This window comes from Crocodylus siamensis, chromosome 2 (assembly GCF_052110815.1).
Source record: "Crocodylus siamensis isolate JL-2025a chromosome 2, ASM5211081v1, whole genome shotgun sequence".
Lineage (NCBI taxonomy): Eukaryota > Metazoa > Chordata > Crocodylia > Crocodylidae > Crocodylus > Crocodylus siamensis.
Window position 1 is genome coordinate 228,783,390 of NC_143396.1, and position 21,107 is coordinate 228,804,496.

The window sequence follows — 21,107 nt, forward strand, 5'->3', positions numbered from 1 at the left end:
AAAAAGGCACTGTAGTAAATTGAAGGGGGGTAAATTATCATTAGTGCATAATCCAACAACGTGGAGTATGCCAATACTTGAAAGCCCAGAGGCCCCTTCTGCACAAGATCCTCTTCGCCCACCGCCTCACAGCCTGTTGTGCATTCTTTGCCATTGAGGCGCTTGTGGAGGGAGGCTTGGACCCCTTGCCAAGCATCCACCTGTGCCTCACAACAGGCTTTGGGCTCAGGCCCTGCTGGGCCAAGCTAGTGGCTCGCCTCACAGACCGGGTTTGTGCAGCAGGGCCAGCTGCCCAGCTCGGGGCAGGGGGAAGCAGCGAGCACCAGCCCCGGGGGGGACACCAGCCTAGTCACGTCGCTCTCGCAGCAGCCGCAAAAGCTCAGTCCCGGCGCAGGGGCCGCCCTGCCGCAGGCCTTGCCCGCCGGCGGCCGAGTCAGACAACGGGGCTGGGAGGGGCCGCGGGAGCTCTGCAGCGCATCCCCAGCTCGGCTTTGTCTACCCGGGGCTTAAAAACCTCCAGGGACGGACAAGCGAAGCGCAGCCTGTCCCGGCGCTTGACGGCCCTTCCCCGGCAGCTGGCTGCCACCCGCCGCCCGCGCCCCGGCTCGGCCATGGGCGCCCCGCGCGTGCGGCTGGTGCCGGACGGGCGCAGCCTGTGGGACGAGCCGCTGGGCCTGGCGGTGCAGGGACTCGGCCCGCGGCAGGAGGTGACGCTGCGGGCGGCGCTGCAGGACGAGGCGGGCGAGGACTTCGAGGCGTGCGGCCGCTACCGCGCGGACGGGCGCGGGGAGCTGGAGCTGGGCCGCGCGCCGGCGCTGCCCGGAGGCAGCTTCTCGGGGCTGGAGCCCATGGGGCTGCTGTGGGCGCTGCGGCCGCGCCGGCCCTTCTGGCGTCTGTTCAAGCGCGACGTGCGCAGCCCCTTCCGCCTGCGGCTGGACGTGCTGGAGGGCCACGGGCCCCTGCCGGGCCGCCTGCTGGCGCGGGCCGAGCACGAGCGCTGCTTCCTGGGGCCCGGCGTCGTCCGCCTGCCGCTACGCCACGGCCGCCTGCGGGCCACGCTCTTCCTGCCGCCCGGTGAGCACCGCCGCCCCGCCCCGCCTCGCCTCGCCTCGCGGGGGGCACAGGTCCAGGCCGCCGGCATCGCGGGCCCCTCGGCTCGGTGGGGGGAGCCCGCTCATAACCCCAAAACGGCAGCAGCCCTGGGGGTTGGACTAGGCGATCTTGCCTGTGTCTCTGGAGCAGGTGTCTGGAGGACAGAGCTGTCCTGGAGCAGGCTGAATGAATTTGGGGTTGGCTGAGGGGGTTACTAGAGCCACAGCATGGGTGCAGGGGATACACGCCAGCTCTCACATGTGCTCAGCATAAGCCACCGAACTGCAGCCCTGAAGAACCAGAGGAGGATGGGCAGGAGGGCAGAACACAACCCTGTGTGCTTGTGGGACCAGCAAGGAAGAACCCCTGCTATAAAACCTGAGGTGGCTCCTGCCTGGGAAGTGGGAGTGGAGGAGAAAGGCCTGGGTGTGTTAGTCATGGGATGGCTCTGACTTAAGACATAAAGTCCTTGTGCACAACTTATTAAAGTTTAAAAGTGCACAAGGACTTTATGAAGACCCTGCATATACAGGGGGAATTGCTTCTTAAGGTAAAGGACAGTGGTAGCTCAAGAATAAATGGGTATTAAAGGTGATCCCAGAATAACCTGAAGCTAGAAACCAGGAGAACAATTGCAGTCTTCAAAAGAGCATGGTTTTACAGCGGCCTTCCAATGGGTGTGCTGTAATGGGAGCAAACAGTCAGTCTAGGTAGTTTTTAAAATAGATTGTGATAAATTTGAATTGGATTATATGACATGCTTGCCTTTGATTGCAAAGGACTAGACTTGGCAAGCCAAAGGGTGCCTTATAGTGCTGCGTCCATTGTCGTTAATTTGGGAGATTCTGTATGATTTACGCCTGCAGGCAGCGTAGCAGATCTGCTGTCCTGTGCAACTGTTATTAATCTCTAAGGTATTTGGCAGTTTACTGAGAATTGATAGAAAATATGGGAGTCTCATGTTCTCTAGTTATTTAGTTTATAAGAGGGCAGTATCAAAGGGAAGCTCCTTATCTCATTTGCTACAGGAGATGGCCCTTTTCCTGGAATCATTGACCTGTATGGAACTGGTGGAGGGCTGCCAGAATACAGGGCATGCCTGCTGGCCAATCATGGCTTTGCCACCTTAGCCCTGGCTTACTATAACTATGAAGACCTCCCCAAAGAGATGACAGAATTCCACCTGGAGTACTTTGAGGAGGCTGTAAACTACATGCTGGAACACCCTCAGGTTAGTTCATTGGATTGCTCTTTCCCCAACACACAGGGTTCACATCCCAAGGTTGTTGGGAAGCTGCACTGGACACAGCTGCTGTGCTAAAGTACAGGTTCTGTTGAATTCTGTTATTATCTACTTGGTTTGTATCTTTCTTTCCGTCATGTGTCAGCAATCGTCTGTGACAGGTCAGTTGACCTTCTCCTGTCAGAGAGCAGAGTGCTTTGTCCACCGCTAGCAAATTCCACTACATTTTATCTGTTTCTTCTGAGGGGTTAGCAGGAACCGGTGGCGTTGGTTATTCTCAGGTGTCCAGAGGGTTTTAAATCTTTTTCTAGATGGCTGTGATTAGGTAACTGATCTGTGACCTTGTCATGCGTGACAAGCTGCTTTGATCTGTGGTTCAAAGGAGTCCCCACACTTCTTGTGGGGGGGAAAAAGCTATCATGATCGCTACTATAAATTGAAACTCTCCAGTCTGGTATTGCAGTCTCTAGTAGCTGGTTGTGGCTTTTGGTGACCACATAGATCATTGTTGAGATCCTAAAGCACTGTTTTAAATTTTGTCTTGTTAATACTTTTCCACATTTGCATTTCCCTTGAATGTGCCCTCTTTTTGCACTGTCATGTAAGTGAGGGAAAGAGTGGTCAATACCAAGCAATAATATCCTTGGCCAGTTATTTTCATTTTTTCATTGTTGATGTGTAAAGCTGTTGCTACCATCATCTACCTGTCTTTCCTTGGACTTGGACTCATCAGAACAGGGCTCCTCTAGAGAGCTTGTTGTCCAGCATTACTATGACCTGGCAAAGGTGAATCAGCCGTCTGGGCTATGCTATTCAGGCAGTTGTGGGGAGTTGTATTTACTCCAAGATCTCAGCGTTCTTTATTTTCTGTGACAGTTTTGCTTTTGAACGGCACAGACATCCAGACTGAAGACTGGTTAAACTTCTGTTAGGTAAACGTGTTGCTCTTCCATGAGTCTGACCCATACAGATGTCTGTCGAGACTAAAGATTTCATTGCAACCCCGATAATGCATTTCCTGAATTTGTAATGCTTGTTTCGGGGATTATTACTGTACCAGAGTCCATCTTATTTGCTGTATGTATTGGCTTGAAGATCTCCACAGGTACAAGCACAAATCTCATCTGTCACTGGAGCAAAAGCTGGTTCCATAGCTGGGGACTGTTAGTGAGATAAAAGTTACATCTTTCCTTTTCTAGCTACAGCATTAAAGATGCAACAGGCAGAGAGACCTGTGGTTTACAACAGCATCTCTGATCTGTTGTCCTCTTAAATTTCTGACATGCAGTCACACTTAACACCTGCTTAAGATTATTTTACTGAGAGTTATTATTTAAAATATAGGTCTTCCCTTGTCACCAACTCATAGCTGAGAACGGGGTAGGCAACATTTTTGGCTGGAATGCCAAAAACCTGCTATGTCTACCTTGTAAGGTACTGGAGTACTGGCATGCCGGAAAAACAAAATGGGGGTGGAGGGGTACATGGCAGGACGCACTGGATATTAATATAGTTAATAACCATAAATGGAGGGTTTTTGGGTTTTGTTTTTTTACAGTAAATACCAGGTTTTCTAAAAATTCTAAACCTGGTGACAATAAATGAAATGTCATATACTGCCATTGTTCTTGTGTATTCTTTTTTTTAAGCATGTTGTAATGGGAGAGGGGAAAAAAGAGGGAAAGAGAAGAGACAGCAAAAGGAAATAGAGAGTGAGGTAAAGAAAAGAGAGATAAAGAGAAAAGAGACAAAAAGAAGAGAGGAAAAAGGAGCAAAAAAGAAGTGAGAGGAGGAAAAAAGAAAGAAATGAAAAGGGAAAAAGGGCATGTCCCTCACTGCCCACCTCTCCCACTGCTACCAGCTGGGGCTTGGGCCCGGCGTTGTCTGCCTGCCGCTGCGCCATGGCCGCCTGCGGGCCACGCTCTTCCTGCTGCCCGGTGAGTGCCGCCGCCTCATCCCATCCCTCTGCGTCTCCTCTCCCTGAGACGGGGCGGAGTCAGGCACCTGCTTCAAGCGCCCTTCACAGCTCGGCCGTGAGCTGCGGGCTCTACATAACCAGGCTCTGCGGGGCTGCCTTGCAGCAGCAGGCCCCTGGCTTGGTGCGAGGCTGGGCTGTCTGTATCGGGTCCGCCCAGATTTAACTTCAGACACCCTTCTCTGTGCATTGCTGGTCTTTTGCACAGAGAAATGGAGGCTGCTGCTTTCAAATGAGTGCAGACAAATGAGGCTGAAGTTGGTCCCTTATTCACTGCACCTTGTTCCTGGGGCCCGTCTTGTTCAATGTCTTCATCAGCAACCTGGAGGACGGGATGGAGTGCACCCTCAGCAAGCTTGTAGATGACTCCAAGCTGGGAGGACTAGTAGATTGGCTGAAGGGTAGGGTTAGGTGGTGGTAGTAGTAGTAGTAGGGTTAGGATTCAGAGAGACATGGGGGACTGGTGCTATCTCAGTCAGGGGGGCACATCCGCCTGCAGCAAAACTCACCAAGCGGGAAGCAGCCACAGTGCTCCATCCGGCGCTCCCACTCCCCGGCTGGCGCTCGCAGTGGGGACGCAGGCACTCCCACCAGCCCCTCGCCTAAGCAGGGAATCCAATTGGTCAGGGGGTGCACCAGTGCTCACGGTGGGGGGGGGGGTTGCACCCTCTGTGCATCACCACTGCGGAGAGTTGTCCACAAATTGGAGGACTGGGCCAAAAGAAATCTCATGAGGTTCAACAAGGATGAGTGTAAAGTCCTGCACTTAGGACAGAACAATCCCATGCACCAGTACAATCCCATGCACCAGTACCAGCTGGGGGCTGACTGGCTGGGCAGCAGCTCTGCAGAAAAGTACCTGGGGGTTACAATGGACAATAAGCTGAATACAAGCCAGCAGTGTTGCCAAGAAGACTGAGGGCATACTGGGCTGCATTAGTACCAGGCAGGGACGACGCATATGGGGTGCACGGGGGTGTGTGTACACCACCTGAGCGTGGCAACGCACCCCCTACAAAAAGGCACTGCTGGCAGTGCTTGGAGGCAGTCACTGCTTGCTGCCCCACTGCCAATACCACTGGGTGGCGCCTGCTGGCCATTGCTCTTCCCCCTGCCATCGACAGCACTGGCGGCATCTGTAGGAACTCCCCCACTTACCACCGCTGTGTTTTTGCTCCCACTGCCGCTGTGCCCCCCCCACCATCCCCCAGGAGCATACATTGTTCATGGTACCAGGGATCCTGATTTTAGTTGTTTAAAAATTGCAAATTGTCTGATTTTTTTTTTTATTTTTTTTTAACCCCCAAATACATATTTTTCCACAATTAAAATGAAATTCCACTATACATTTTAGGGGTGTACCAATAGAGATTTTTGGGGCTGATACTGATATGCCTCCTTAAAAATTGGCTATTGGCTGATACTGATCCGATTTCCAAGACAGCATGGAGAGCTGCATGTGGCTGGTAAGTCTGTTGTGATGGAAGGGGTGTGAGGGGACAGGCGCTGCCCAGCCAGGACAGGGTGGGGTGCAGGACTGAGCCGCAGCTTGTCCAGGAGGCGTGGCGGTGGGGAGGGCTGGCTCCCACTGTTCCATGCACCCCAGGAGGGCACAGGGGCAGGGGCATGTGCCCCCAGATCTGAGTGGGATGGGGGGCTGCCATTGTGAACTGGGGCTGGGGTGGTGTCAGGCTCTTCTGGCAGGGGCTGGGTCAGGCTGTGCTTGGGGCAGGTGGGGTTGGCACTAGGAGGGGGACAACCGGGGTGGGGGGGAGACTGCAGCCTCTGCTTGGTGTCTCCCCTTGTCACACAAGTTACTAACCTCTTATCTCCACTTCTGTCCCTGTTGGTTATCATTTGTTCCAAGTAATTAGTTGCCACTTTCCCAATAGCCTTCCTTTCTGAGGGGAGCTTCTAGTTTCACATGGTGGGCCTTTCACCCCTGAACCTCTGAAGTGGCAAATAAGTGTGAGCAGAATGGCTGCAGAAGGGTGACTGGCTGCTACCTGAGCTGCCTTGGGGAACTGCAAGTAAGGAGCTTATAGCAAGCAGGGAACAATGACCGAGTATGGGGAGACAGGGGTGGGAATTTTGTCGTACAGCCAGTGAGCTAGAGTTTGTTCAGACCAAGTCTGGGAATAGTTTTGGTTGTGGCCAGTGGGCTTATCTGTTGCTTTTGATTTACAATGATGAGCTGAATTGTGACTAGGAGGGGAGGAGATCTGTTTCAGAGAGCACAAGAGGGTTGGAGTCTGCCTGGGACCAATGGCCCACATCCCAAGGGGGTGAGAAGCCAGGGAGAGCAAATACAAAGGCCAGGGGCCCAAAGCCCAGAAGGGGCAGAACCAGAGCCTGATGGGGGGGAAACAGGGGCTGGGGTCCAAAGGCCAGGTCCAGTATGGTGGGCCTGGGCTAAAGGGCCCAGCTAGAGAAAAGGAGCAGAGGCTGGGCAGGGTATGGCCCTGCCAAGGGTATAGAGACCTGAAGTGAGATTGCCTTGAAGGCAAGGTGGCCCACTTAAGTATTAATTGGTAACATGTGCAAAGCATAGGCATGGCTATAGGGGAGGTCAGAGGCCATGAATAGCTCATAAGGCAGTAGGTTCCCTGGGGGCACGTACGGGCCAGGAGACCCCATGTAGCATGAGGGTCAGGCTGGGACTAGTTGGGTTCAGGAGGGAATCTACTGGCAGCAAGATGGACTAGAGCTTGCTCTAGGACCCTCGGCCAGCCTGCCTTTCAAAAATTAACCAAGGCATGGCACGGCAGGCAGAAGACCAGGGAGGGTGCTGGAGTTGGAGTAGGGCAGGAGCCACATAGTCACCAGGAGACATCATGGCTGCCCCTGGAGCCCTGGTTCTGTTACAGGGATACATAAACTCCAGTAGAAATGTAGGCACTGGAGGAGTAAAGGACATAAAGATCTGTGTCTGGGATGGAGTTTAGTTATTGTCTGTGTATTATAACTTACTCAAAAAACATTGGTGGGTACCTTGACCAGTGTTTGGTCCCTAACGCATAGGGATGCTTATTGGGGAAATAATGCTAAATAATGGCTGGTGTGCAAAAATTCCCAGTTTCTCCAGTAGCTGGAATCCCAGGGATTGGTCATGGGACCAGTCATATTTAAAAAGCAGCATTGTATTTATAATTAGCATACAGCAATCCTCATCAGTGGATGCTAACAGAACTAGTCTATAAAGAAACTGGATGAACTTGAGGACTGGAGTAATGTTAATACAATGAAATTCGGTAAGATAAAATGCCAGGTCACATGCTGTGGGACAGAATAGAAAAAATATTTTGCTATAAATTGGAGAAAAATCAGTGTGTGAGAGCCAATGTGAAGTGGCTTTGAAGAAGGTAAATGTGATTCAGTGATATATCAGGTAAGATATTTATGGTAGGCAGAGGGGAGTGTTCCGTATTTAAGGGGCTGGCAGGACCTCCTGTGGAAACTGTCCAAATCTGGTCAACCATGCTCAGAACAAACTTACAAACTGATACAGGTATAGAGAAGGACTAGGCGGAAAACTGGGGAGCTGTGCACTTAAGGTCACAACCTGATATACCGGAGGAGTGGGTAGACATACAAGAGGTGGCTGGAAAAGGTTGGCTTGTGTAAAGTGATTGTAATTGGGTGATATAATTGGACTTTATAAATATATTTAGGGGGATAAACACAGGGAAATGAGAATTGTTATTTAAGGAGAAGGACAACAGTAGCACAAGAACAAATGTTATGAGTCAAAACTGAGGCTACAACCTAGAAAGATTCTGATCACCAGAAGTATGAGTTTCTAGAACAGCCTTCTAACAGGAACAATGCAGAGAAAGAGGCAATGTGGATAGTTTTAAAATGGCGCTTGATTGGTTTGAATAGGAAAATATGACAGGCTTTCCTGGGCTCTAGACTTGACAACCCAGGAGATTCCTTCCAGTACCAGGCCCATTTTCCTTCACTTCAAGACTATGTCATCTGCATATTCAGATGATGAGGTAGGACTGGTATTCTGTCCAGGGTTAATCATCATCATTGTTGCTGTTTGCTGAGAGGTAATAAAGAGCCTAGGAATCTTGAGTCCTGCAGATTTCAAGAGGTCTGCAATATTGGAATAGAAAGGAAGAATTCTGAACTACCAAAACCCTTTATCTTGTTTTCTTAAGGCAGTGGCCCCTTTCCTGGCATATTGAAATGTATGGATTTGGAGGGGGGCTCCTAGAACACAGAGCATGCCTGCTGGCCAATCATGGATTTGCTGCCCTGGCCCTGGCTTACTATGGCTATGAATATCTCCAGAAAGATGCAAAAGAACTCCACCTGGAGTATTTTGAGGAAGCTGTAAACTACATGCTGCAGCACCCTCAGGTCAGTTCATTCACTGGTGTTCCTCCACCACAAGGAGCTCTCATCCTGAGACTGTTGGAAAGCTGTATTTGGTGCACGGCTGCTATTCTTAAAATAAGTCCTGTCAAAACCTGTTGTTTTATATGATGCAGTCCCATGCTGGTTGAATCCCAACCCGATTCACTTCGATTATGGCTTCGTCTCATCGTATCCGGCACTGATCTCGGCATCGTTCTTCACCGTCTTTGACTATTTCTTCCCGTTGTCCACTTGGACTGGCGTCACTGTTCTGTGACTGCTGGATTCAGCATTTCTTTTCAGGTGACAGCAAGTTCTGGAGGGTGAATTTCAGACCCCTGCACCCAGTCTGAATAAACCTAACTAAATTCCCATCTGTTTCTAGGAAGGTGGAACGGAAACTGTTACTGAGAGCGTGGCCCATCTTCCAAAAGAGATTTTAGCCTTACTTATTGTAGACTGGTTGCGAATAATTAATTAACCAGTGGACTTCCTAACCATGAGATGGTTCTGTGATCCATTGTTTTAAGGAAGTCCATGACAACGTGGCTTCCCCCCATTTTCCCTTGTGCCAAATTACCCAAGCAGCAGAACTGTGTACACCCTTCTGACCTACTAGGGGGATAAGACTCACCAAAATCTAGTGCAGTGGCTATAGCTTAACAAATGTTTTGGGGATCAATGTTCATGTTTTGTCATTCATCAGAATAATATTTCTCCTTCTGCAGAGGCTGAATGATAAAGGCGTTCAACAGGGAATTCGGTGAAGAAGTGCATTCTTTCAAAGTGGCTGCCACTTTCTTTTTCCTCCATACAAATGAAGCCAACCTGTTCTTAGGGAAGAAGGTGGCCCCTTCCAATGACAGGATGGAGTAGGAAGAAGTTTAAGCAGATTTAAAATCAGTGTAATCTGGCCTTGGGCTACAAGCACTCTAGTGCAGTAATCTACTAATCTTACTGTTGTGGTTATTGCAGAGCATCCACATAGGCTGAGGTCAAAGCTGCTGTGTGCAGGATTTGTCTGGGGAGGCTGTTGGCTGACATTCCCAGAACATGGCAAAGATGGCTCTACATTTTCCTTGGGGTATTCATGCAGCTGTGATTTGTCATGTCCATTTCGAACTTCTACGTTCTTGATTTTGTCTAACTAATTGAATGTTTAGAAGAACAGGTATCCACTCTGAACGCTGTTTTAATTTCTGCTGTATAGATGGTTTTCCCTTACATGATGCTGACCTGTATGGGCATGTGCTTGGTATCTTGCTACTGAAAAGTTCACTGGAAGCAGAACGCTATACCTGAGTCTCCTGCATGTAACAAAGGTTGCTTTGGTGATATTTAGTGTAACAAAAAGAACATTTTATTTCACATAAGTTTTTGATTAAGCAGCTCCAGAGCTAGAAACAAGATATCAGCTTCTGTATGTGAGAGCTGCAAGTACCTTGTATGCCTTGCTCCTTGGATAGAGGAAGCTGTACAATAAGCTGATGAATGGGGGTACCAACAGCATCTCTCTTGTTTTTTCCCTAACATTACTGAATTACTGCCACTTCAGTTTCAATTGCTGGTTAAGTTTATATCGGGATTCATATTCAGTATTTATACTCTTCCTTTCTGCTAACTCACTAAAAGGAAAAGCAGTGGGGATCCAGTTATTTTAAATCTGGATATAGCTGTTTACTTCCTTGTGAATTTAGTGAAGAATGTTATAAACTGCAAGGGGCCCCTCAGTTGGTTAAATTAGGGGCAAGGTATGATAATTTCTATTCTCTAAACCAGTGGTCTCCGAAGTGGGGTGTGCACACCCCAAGATGATCCATTGGGGTGCAGAAGAAAATATTAGAACATCTATTTCCATTTATATAAATGTACATTTATATTGGGGGTGCATGCTCAAAATTTTTTTACTGATAGGGGTGCATGATCAAAAAGGTTTGGAGATCACTGCTTTAGACCATACTGAGCTGCCCTGAGCCAATGCTGAAATGTAACTCTTTCCCCCGCATTATTTCCCACAACAGAAAAGGTTGTTGCTGATTTTAAAGGGTACTGTGTTTTCCCCTGCATTGCTAGCATTAATCTGTAGATGTAATATTGTGACTTTGCAATGTTAAAACCTATGCCCAACCCCTCCAGGTGTGTCAGTAGTCAATGGGTGATGGAAGTCCTATACAGCTGATGCAGTTATCAAACTATGAGTCTTTGGGGATCCCTAGGAATAAAGGGTGCTATGGAAGGTCATCCTCTCATCATCCTGCAGTTCTGATCTCCCTTTCATAGATTTCATAGACTTCAGAGCTGGAAGGGACCTCGGGAGATCATCGAGTCCAGGCCCCTGCCCAAAGGGCAGGAAGTCAGCTGGGGTCATAGGATCCCAGCAAGATAAGCATCCAATTTACTCTTGAAGGTGTTCAATGTAGGTGCTTGAACCACCTCCGCTGGCAGACTGTTCCAGACCTTGGGGGCTCAGACAGTAAAGAAATTCTTCCTTATGTCCAACCTGAAACGGTCTTGCAGGAGTTTGTGACCGTTCGACCTAGTCATCCCTTGGGGTGCTCTGGTGAACAAACTTTCCCCCAGATCCTGGTGGTCACCCCTGATAAACTTATAGGTGGCCATCAGATCACCCCTGAGCCTACGCTTTTCCAGGCTAAAGAGTCCCATGTCTCTCAGCCTATCATCGTAAGATCTGTTTTCCTGACCTCTGATCATGCGCGTGGCTCTCCTCTGGACTCTCCCAAGCTTCTCCACATCCTTTTTGAATTGTGGAGCCCAAAACTGGATGCAGTACTCCAGCTGCGGCCTCACCAAGGCCGAGTACAAGGGGAGAATGACGTCCCGGGATTTGCTCGAGAAGCATCTATGGATGCATGCCAGCATTTTGGTCGCTTTACTAGCCGCAGCATCGCATTGCAGGCTCACGTTCATCTTGTGGTCAATGATGACCCCCAAGTCTCTTTCTTCTGTAGCGCTAACCAGCGTAGCACTGCCGAGCCTATAAGGATGCTGCAGGTTTTTCCTCCCAAGGTAGAGAACCTTGCATTTATCGGTGTTAAAACACCATCAGGTTCTTGTCTGCCCATTTGCTGAGCTTGTCCAGGTCAGCCTGGATCACCCGCCTATCTTCTGGCGTGGATGCTTTGCCCCAAAGTTTGGTGTCATCGGCGAACTTGGCCAGTCCACTCCTGACTCTAATGTCCACATCATTAATGAAGATGTTGAACAGTATGGGTCCAAGGACAGAGCCTTGAGGGACCCCACTGGTCACAGGGCACCACGATCAGTGACTGCCATCAATTACAACCCTCTGGGTCCAACCACGGAGCCAATTTCCCAGCCAGCGGATCATGGTGGAGCCAAGGCCTCAACTTTTCTATACAGGTGAAAGGTCCAGGAATTGGATTGCTTGGAATGTCCAAGGGAGGTGACTTGTGTATGTCTATGGCCTCCTTCCTAAAGGGCATTACAGCAGTTGTCACCATCAATGCCTGTTTGGGAAATACAGCTTCCAGGCTACACTACAAGGATATCAGCGTTCCACCTGTTGGTTTCAACTTCAAGCACATGAAGATTTACAAATCTGGGGTTGCAGATGTTAAAAATGTTTTAAACAACCCACTACATGAGCCTGACCATCAAAGCTTGATCCCACTGGAGAAGGCTGAGAGCCATTTTCTGTTCATTGCTAGCAAGGATGATAAGATCTGGAACAGTGAATTCTTTGCCATTGAAGCCACCAAACTCTTGCAGGTGCATGGGAAGAAGCCTGAGATAATCTGTTACTCTGGAGCAGGACATTACATTGAACCCCCATTCTTCCCAGCGTGTGAGGCCTCAATGCATCCATTTGTGAACAGGCTGGTGTTCTGGGGAGGTGAACCCAAGGCTCATTCTGAGGCACAAGTGGATGCTTGGCAACGTATCCAAGCCTTCTTCACCAAACACCTCAATGGCAAAGAATACCTGATACCTAGCAAGCTGTGATGTACTGGGCTAATAATTGGATGGGGCCCCTGGAGTTTCAAGTCTTAGCATGATTTGGATTATGTAACAATTATTTACCACCAGTATAAATTACTGCAGTGCCTTTTTGCATTCATGGCAAGAATTTTAAGTGTACCCCTCTCATGCCAGATTTGTTAGATGTATTTCTGCTAAAGAAATCAGAAGGAGCATCTCTTGTCCGAGACACTGTCTTATTTCTTCAGCTATTGGACTGCCATTACCTTCCTTGAGGCCAGGTTAGATTCAGAGGCTGACCTGGAAAAGGGCACTTGATGTGTGAAAGTTTGTACTGCAGTTTTCCCAACTACACAGATGGTCCAATAAAAGAAACTACAAGAAATCCTCATTTCTTAAAAATCAGTGTAATCTATCCTGTGGTCAAAACTACTGGTGTGCATTAATCTTCTAATCCTACTTATATGGTTATTGCAAGTCATCAGCATAAGCTAAAGTAAATGAGATTATGGTGCCTTAAGTACATATCTTCGCACTTTAGCAAGTTTGTATTTCTTTCAAATGTAACCAGTACACTCCAGTTCATACACTGCCAGGTGGGTTAAGGCAGAATTTTGTGAATACCAAGCAATTGTACTCTGGTTACTTCCCTTTATTGATTCAAATTACCCTTGGACATGTAGAGATGCTGCTTCAATCTTTCTTACTCTGTTGTGGTCTGCTTTGTAATGGGCAAACTGAGTTATGCTCAGGCTCTTAGCATAACTACAGACCTTCCTGGCATTAAGCAATTAAATTGTACAGAGTGCCTTAAAGACACTGGGAAAAATGAGTTCTGTGATTGGTATGGTGAGGTAACCAGGTACAGTAGTTTCCCTAGAAGGAAAGAAAACCAAAAATGGAATAGGATTGGAGTACCTTACCTAAAAAGATGAGGTAAGAAACTTGAGGATTGAACAGTTTAAGATGAGAAAGTTACAAAAGTAGTGGACAAACAAAGAGACAGTGTGCATTTGTGTAACCGCTTTGGGGAGACAGGAGCAGCCTTGGAATTCTTGTTTTGAGTAACAAGGAATCCAGAAACTGACATCCTGCACACCCAGCTGAGAATCTGAGAGCGGTGCCACTGACGGTCACTGCTGTAACGTCTAAGGAACCACTTGCCAGGTCCTATTACAAGGAAGAATACTTGTAATAAGACTAGGGGTTAATAAAGTTCACTTGATACTAAATCGGACAAGGGGCCATGTCAATCTTTGGGTGTGTCTGGTAAGAGGAATCCTGGGGCAACACCTTTGGGGTAACTTGCCTTGCTTTTGACTATACAGAGCTAGCTTGAGACATTACCCGCATGGGAGAATTACAAGGAAAACAGAGGCAAACCCAGTGTAATGGGGTAACACTGCAACCCTGTTACTGGAATGACCTAGAGTAACCCCATGGGGTCAAGAATGGGGTAAGCATGGAACATGTCAATGGTGCAGCTGAGGAACAGCAAACACCAGTGATTTAATTATGTTGGTTTTCATGGACAAATGCCCAACTTTCATGGGCAAACCTTCTGGGGGCAGGGAGGATAAAAGCAGGCTTCTCAGAACTAGTAGTTGCCCCTGCAAGGGCAAGGAGAGAAGAGAGGTGGTGTGGAGCACCAGGCAACATGATGAACCGCAACCACGCGGGAGAAGTCTAGTCGGGCGAGTGAGACACCGACGGGTAAGCGAGATGCTGCCAGATTCCCCACCCCCTCCCCCCGGCCCCTTCTTGGAACCAAGGAAAGTGAGAAAGAGACCCTCACTTACTTGGGGAGAAAGTGTGTTTGCTGGGATGCCCACAGGGGAACGGGAGTAAGAATCATGGAGGATCAAAGAGCAGGGTTCAGAAGCCAGCTCTGGGATGCAGGAGAAGCGGCTGTGTGCTGCTTAAAGAGGCAAGCACTTATTTCTGTACATCCTTGGAAATTTATTCTGTATCCTAGGGAATTTATTTAATAAAGGAAGCCTTTGTAACCGACTAAAATCTAACTGCACTTTACTGGGTAGTTCATCGGGGAGGTATTAATTCTATTTTTCTCCCATCGTAAGTCATAGCTGGCAAGTCCACCCTAGACGACTTTGAGAGCAACATCCCCTACCCTCTCACACCCAGGAAAGAAAGTTTCAATAACCAGGAACTAAGTCTCTTGGAATGTCTAAAAAGGGTGACCAAATGGGTGCATCCAGACAACCATACATGTGCATTTCTCCAGGGACAAATAGCAACAGCACATACTCAGGGAATGCTCATGTATATGTGCTCTGGCATGTGGCAAGTTCCCCTGGGTTGGGTAGGAGAGGCTGGGGCCAGCACCTGGGCTGGCCCCAGCAGGCTTACCTGGCGTCCTGGGGGTCTTCTGGGGCTCCAGTTAGGGCAATCTGATGCACAGAGCCTGGCCTGGCTCAGGCCAGTCAGCCTTGAGTTTCAAACGACACATGTGCTACCCTGCTTTTTTCAGGTGCTGGGTTTTTTGACACGGGGATCTCCTGGTGTAAAACCCCCCCCTGCTATCTTGCAAACTGGCAGCACAGAGAATGCCTGTATGTTGCACATGCAGTTTGCGACACCACATACTGTATGTGCATGCTTGTCTTGACGAGCCCTGTATGTCTAGGACTTCCCTCTTAAAGGACCTTACTGCTACTTTCACCATCAATAGCTGCCTAGCAAATTGGGTTGCAGTGCTTTGCTACTAGGGTTGCCAAATGTCCATAAATTTGCAGAGTCCATATAATAAGGCTAAAGAAAACATTTCAGACAGGTGCTTTATTACAGACATCTCATTTTTAAATTTACAAACTTAAGAGAAAGTGACCTTGGTTGAAGACTCATCATTGGAGAGAAGCTGGAAGCAAGTGGTGTGGGACAGATGGAGCAAAGTAGTGCTACCTGGTGTCTGAACAGGAGTGCAGTTCAGCACCCTGCAACAAGCTTTGTAATCCATGGGCTTTGTAATCCATGGGAGTCTCTGTAGCCCGCTCCCCAACAGCCATATGCTATCACTGTATCCCAGCTGTCACCTGCCAGGAAGGGCTACTTGCCTCAAAAGGTAGACAGGATTATGCAGCCCTAGGCAATCTGAGATACCAAGTGAGACAGGAAGGGAGGCAGTGCAGCTAGGAAAAAGATATGGGGCCAGAAGGGAGGTGGTATTCAAGCTGAGTATGGCAAGGTTGGGGGTCCATCCTGGGATGGGAGTTAGCACCAATGGGTGTAAGGACCCAGCTCTGTTACAGTGTAAAAAATCTCCCATTAAAAAAAGTTTTGGTTATCTGTTAATAGTTTGCAGACTGTTAGTAAAAAAAAAAAAATGGTTTTGGATTGGCAATTACAAGGGTATTACCATTTGAACCGCTGGTTTCAATCTCAAGTGCATGAAGATCGATGAGTCTGGGGCTGCAGATGTTACAAGTGTCCTAAATAATCAACTAGAGAGGTCTGACTGCCAAAGTCTGATCCCACTGGAGAAGGATGAGTGCCGCTTCTTGTTAAGTTCCAGGCTCTGGCCACCCTTACGGTGAAGTAGTTCTTCCTAATATCTAACCTAAACCTATCCTCCCTCCGCTTGTGGCCATTGTTCCTGGTGACTCCAAGGGGGGCCCTGGTGAACAGACTTTCCCCAAGTCCCTGCTGGTGGCCCCTGATAAGGTTGTAGGCAGTCACAAGATCCCCCTTCAGTCTCCTCTTGCAGAGACCGAAGAGATTCAGGTCCTTCAGCCTCTCATAGGGCTGGCCACGGAGGCCCCCAACCATATGAGTGGCCCTCCTTTGGACCCTCTCCAGGTTCTCCATGTCCTTCTTGAAGTGCAGCACCCAGAACTGAACACAGTACTCCAGCTGCAGCCTGACCAGTATCGCATAGAGGGGGAGCAAGACCTCTCTGGACCTGTTAGTGATGCCCCTGTTGATGCATGACAGGGTGCGTTGGCTCTGGCTATTGCTTTGTTGCATTGGCGACTCATATTCATCCTGGAGTCAGTCCTGACTCCAAGATCCCTCTCTGCCTCTGTGCTGCCGAGAGAGTCAGCCCTTAACCTATAACCATAAAGCTGGTTCCCTCTCCCCAGGTGCAGCACCCTGCACTTGTCCTTGTTGAACTGCATCCTGTTCAGATCCGCCCACTTCTCTAACCTATCCAGGTCTGCCTGGATGCAGTCCCTGCCTACTGGTGTATTCACTTTCCCCCACAGCTTGGTGTCATCAGCGAACTTGAACAGGGTGCTCTCCACACCCTCATCCAGGACGCTAATGAAGATGTTGAACAGCACCGGCCCAAGGACTGAGCACTGGGGGACTCCGCTGCCCACACCCTCCCAGGTCAACATCGACCCGTCCACCACCACCCTCTGGGTGCATCTCTGGAGCCAGTTTGCCACCCATGTGACCATGCATTCGTCAGTGCCGGAGTCCCTCAGCTTGCCCACCAGAATTGGGTGGGACACTGTGTCGAAGGCCTTCTGGAAGTCCAAGAAGATGACATCGATTTCCTCCTTCACATCTAAGCTCTTTGTTACCTGGTCATAGAAAGAGACCAGGCTAGTCAGGCAGGATCAGCCTTGCACGAACCCATGCTGGTTACCCCTTAATATCGCTTCCCCTGCAGGGCTCTCACAAATGTGGCCCTTGATAATTTTTTCCAAGACCTTCCCCAGGATAGAAGTGAGGCTGACTGGCCTGTAGTTGCCAAGCTCTTCCTTTCTCCCCTTCTTGAAAATAGGAACCACATTGCCCTTTTCCAGTCCTCAGGGACTTGGCCTGAGCACCAGGAGTCCTCAAACAGCTGTGCCAATGGCTCTGCAATGACACCAGCCAATTCCCTCAGCACCCGCAAATGAAGCTCATCCGGGCCCACCGACTTGGATACATCTAAGCCCTCCAGGTAATCCTTAACTCGGTCTAAACTAACAGTCAGGGGACTCGCATCCTTCCTGGGCCCCTCTACGCTGTCACCCAAGAGCACCCCATTGTCAGCAGACAGGAACACGGAGGCAAAGAACTTGTTGAAGAGTTCTGCCTTCTCTCGCGACTCCGTCACCAGCTGCACTGCCCTGCCTCGTAGGGGTCCAATGTTACCCTGAGACTTCTTCTTGCTACCTATATACTTGAAGAAGGACTCTTTGTTATCGTTAATCCCAGAAGCTAATCTAAGCTCTAGTGCTGCTTTAGCCTTCTTCACCAAATCCCTACAAGCTCGGGTCAGAAGTGCACTCGTCCTTGGTCCCTGCCCCCTGCTTCCACCGCCAGTATGCCTTCTTCTTTGCCCTCAGGCCAGCCTGGATATCCATGCTAAGCCATGAAGGTTTCTTGGACCCTTTTCCCGCCTTCCTGCGCAGAGGAATTGCATCCTGCTGTGCTCCAAGGATAGCCTCCTTGAGGAAGGACCACCTTTCCTGGACCCCCATACTAGCTACCCCCTGGGCTCCGAGTGCCTCCCTGACTACTGCCCTGAGCACATTGAAGCTGGCTTTCCTAAAGTCAAGCATTTGCGCTGTGCTAATTACCCTCCCCACCTTCCTCTGAATAGCAAACTGGTTCATTTTATGATCACTGTCCCCTAGCCTCCCTTGTACTAGCACCTCCCCAACCAGGTCATCCCTAGAGGCTAACACTAGATCCAGTATGGCGTTTTCTCTAGTGTGGATGAGTACCTCCTGCATGAGGTGTAGGTCCTGTACACACGTCAGGAACCTTCGTGAGTGGCTAGACCTGGCCAACTGCTCCTCCCAGTTGATGTCAGGGTAATTCATATCACCCATGACCACAACATCCTTTGTACACACGGCCTCCCCCAGCTGCCCGGAGAATTACAGATCCGGCTCTTCCTCCTGATGTGGTGGCCTGTAGTAAACCCCTACCACCAGATCCGTCTCCCCCCACCCCCCTTGAAGTTTGACCCACAGGGTCTCAGTTAAGCCTTCCTCTGGTTCCATTTAGAAGGTAGAACTGGTATACTGTTCCCTAACATAGAGCGCAACCCCCCCACACCTTTTTTCCCCTTCTTATCTCTTCTATACAACCTATAGCCCTCTATGTCTACTGCCCAGTCAAAAGTTTCATCCCACCATGTCTCCACTAGGCCAACCAGGTCGATTTTACTACTTGCAAGCAGGAGAGCAAGCTCCTCCTGCTTGTTCCCCATGCTTCTTGCATTAGTGGAGAGATGCCTTAATCCCCCTGCGCGAGCCCTGGGCACCCCCCCTTCCTGAGAGGCAACTGGTCCCTTGGTATATATCTGAGCTCTTACCTGGGTAGGTTCTACACCTGGTTGAGTTATCTCTTGCTCCTGTGGATCCCCATCCCCCAATGAACTTAGTTTAAAGCCCACTGGAGGAGGTCAACTAGCCTGTAAGAAAACAAACTCTTACCTTTGGGGGAGAGATGGAGACCATCACGCCCCAGGATGCCCTTTGCTCTGAAGTGCGGGTCGTGGTCCAGGAAGCCAAATCCGGCATGATGACACCCAACTCCGGAGGCGCCAATTCACCTCACGGATGCAGACACTCTGCCACTGACAGCCTCCACTAACCAGGAGGAGGAATGAAAAGACCACCTGGGCCCCCAACTCTCTAAGCTTGGCCCTCAGAACCATGTAGTCATCCATGATCTGGTCCGGACTACTCCGGGCCGCATCATTGGCTCCCATGTGGATGAGGACAATAGGATAGTAGTCGGCAGGCCGGATGAGGTCAGTGATCTTCCCTGTGACGTCCCCAATCTTGGCTCCTAGGAGAGAGTACACTTCTCTCACATTGGGGTCCGTGTGGTGGATTTCATAGATTTCATAGACATCAGGGCTGGAAGGGACCTCGGGAGATCATCGAGTCCAGCCCCCTGCCCAAAGGGCAGGAAGTCAGCTGGGGTCATAGGATCCCAGCAAGATAAGCATCCAATTTACTCTTGAAGGTGTTCAATGTAGGTGCTTGAACCACCTCCGCTAGCAGACTGTTCCAGACCTTGGGGGCTCGGACAGTAAAGAAATTCTTCCTTATGTCCAGCCTGAAACGGTCTTGCAGGAGTTTGTGACTGTTTGACCTAGTCATCCCTTGGGGCGCTCTGGTGAACAAACGTTGGGTCCCTCCATTCCTCTAAGGAGGGAGTCCCCTATGACGATGACCCGTCGTCTCTTCCTCTGGGTCACTGGATAATGCTCAGGTGGATGCTGGCTTGTTGGGTGAGAGCGTGGCTTCCTCCCTTCCTCCTTCCTAATGCCCAGTCTCCTCCAGCGCTTAAGAAGCTTGAGATAATCTGTTATCTTGGAGTGGGGCATTACATTGAACCTCCCCCCACCTTCTTTACAATGCATGTATCTCTATTTCATACATTTGTGGGGGGCCCAGTGATCTGAGCAGGTGAGTCGAGGCTCATGCTGAGGCACAGGTAGATGCCTGCAACAGATCTAGGCCTTCTTCCACAAACACCTGAGTGCCAAACAATGCCCAACCCCTAACAAACTCTGACACACTAGTCTGTGAGCCTCTTGTCCAGATACGGGTACTGGTTTTTCAAGTTTCAAATCTTCCTATACGTCATTTTGTTGGAATATGCTATAATTACTGGGGGTGCACTGATAGAGATGTTTTGGACTGATTTTTAAGGGAGCATATTGGCTGATACCGATCTGATTTCCGTGATGCAGCCCAGCAGCTTGAAGAGCAGGTAAGTCTGTTGTGGGGGAAGGGAAGGGGCAGGGGGATGATAGAGGCCCCTGCGGTGAGAGAGAGAGTGGGGCTGGGGCTGCCCAGATGGTATGGGGTGGGGCAGGGTGTGGGATGGAGTCATGGCTCGCCTGGGGGGCAAGGGAGGAAGGGATGGCTCCCACTGCTGTGCATACCCCAGGAGGACATGGGGGACATGTTCCCCTGGAACTGTGCAGGACAGGGTGGGCTGCTGCTTCAGGCTGGGACTCGGGCTGCACTGGGCTCTTCCTGGTGGGGGCTGGGCCAGGCTGCACTCAGGATGGGCAGCAGTAGCACTGGCAGGGGGACTATGGGGGGCTGCAGCCACCCCAAAATTTGCCGTAGCCCCCCCACAAAGTGCTGTTGCCACCTGCCCCGAGCACAGCCTGGCCCAGCCCCTGCCAGGAAGAGCCCAGCACAGACCTGGCCCCAGCCCACAGCGGCAGCCTGCCCCATCCCACCCACCCCATGATGATCCAGGGGCATATGCCTCCCGTGCCCTCCCAGGATGCGTGGAGCACTGGGAACTGTCTCCTGCTCCCCCTGGACAAGCCACGGCTCTGTCCCATGCCCCATCCCACTCCACAACCATGTCATCTCCTTTGTCCAGGGTACATGTTAACTGGTCATAGAAGGTGATTAGGTTGGTCAGGCAAGACCTGCCAGTCACAATATCATGTTGGCTGGCATTCAGATGCTTGCCTTTAGTTAGTCTCGTGTTGATGGATCCCTTGACAATTTTGTCTAGAATTTTTCCGGGGAT

At 49.9% G+C, this 21,107-nt stretch overlaps 1 protein-coding gene across 1 annotated transcript; it reads left to right on the forward strand.

Annotated features, from left to right (window-relative positions):
- Nucleotides 1-121: 121 nt before the first annotated feature.
- On the forward strand, nt 122-14,499 carry LOC149871814 (acyl-coenzyme A thioesterase 1-like). The gene is made up of 3 exons (XM_090033303.1): nt 122-1,074; nt 2,121-2,323; nt 12,057-14,499. The coding sequence occupies exons 1-3, from the start codon at nt 612-614 to the stop codon at nt 12,657-12,659; spliced, it is 1,269 nt and encodes a 422-aa protein (XP_089889429.1). The 5' UTR covers nt 122-611; the 3' UTR covers nt 12,660-14,499.
- The last annotated feature ends 6,608 nt before the right edge of the window (nt 14,500-21,107 follow it).

What these genes read in the sequence shown, in the direction of transcription:
- LOC149871814 (XM_090033303.1), top strand. Translation starts at nt 612, where the DNA reads ATGGGCGCCCCGCGCGTGCGGCTGGTGCCGGACGGGCGCAGCCTGTGG. An exon ending in CACGCTCTTCCTGCCGCCCG is followed by an intron (nt 1,075 to 2,120) that starts GTGAGCACCGCC and finishes CATTTGCTACAG; the next exon opens with GAGATGGCCCTTTTCCTGGA. An exon ending in ACATGCTGGAACACCCTCAG is followed by an intron (nt 2,324 to 12,056) that starts GTTAGTTCATTG and finishes TTTTCTATACAG; the next exon opens with GTGAAAGGTCCAGGAATTGG.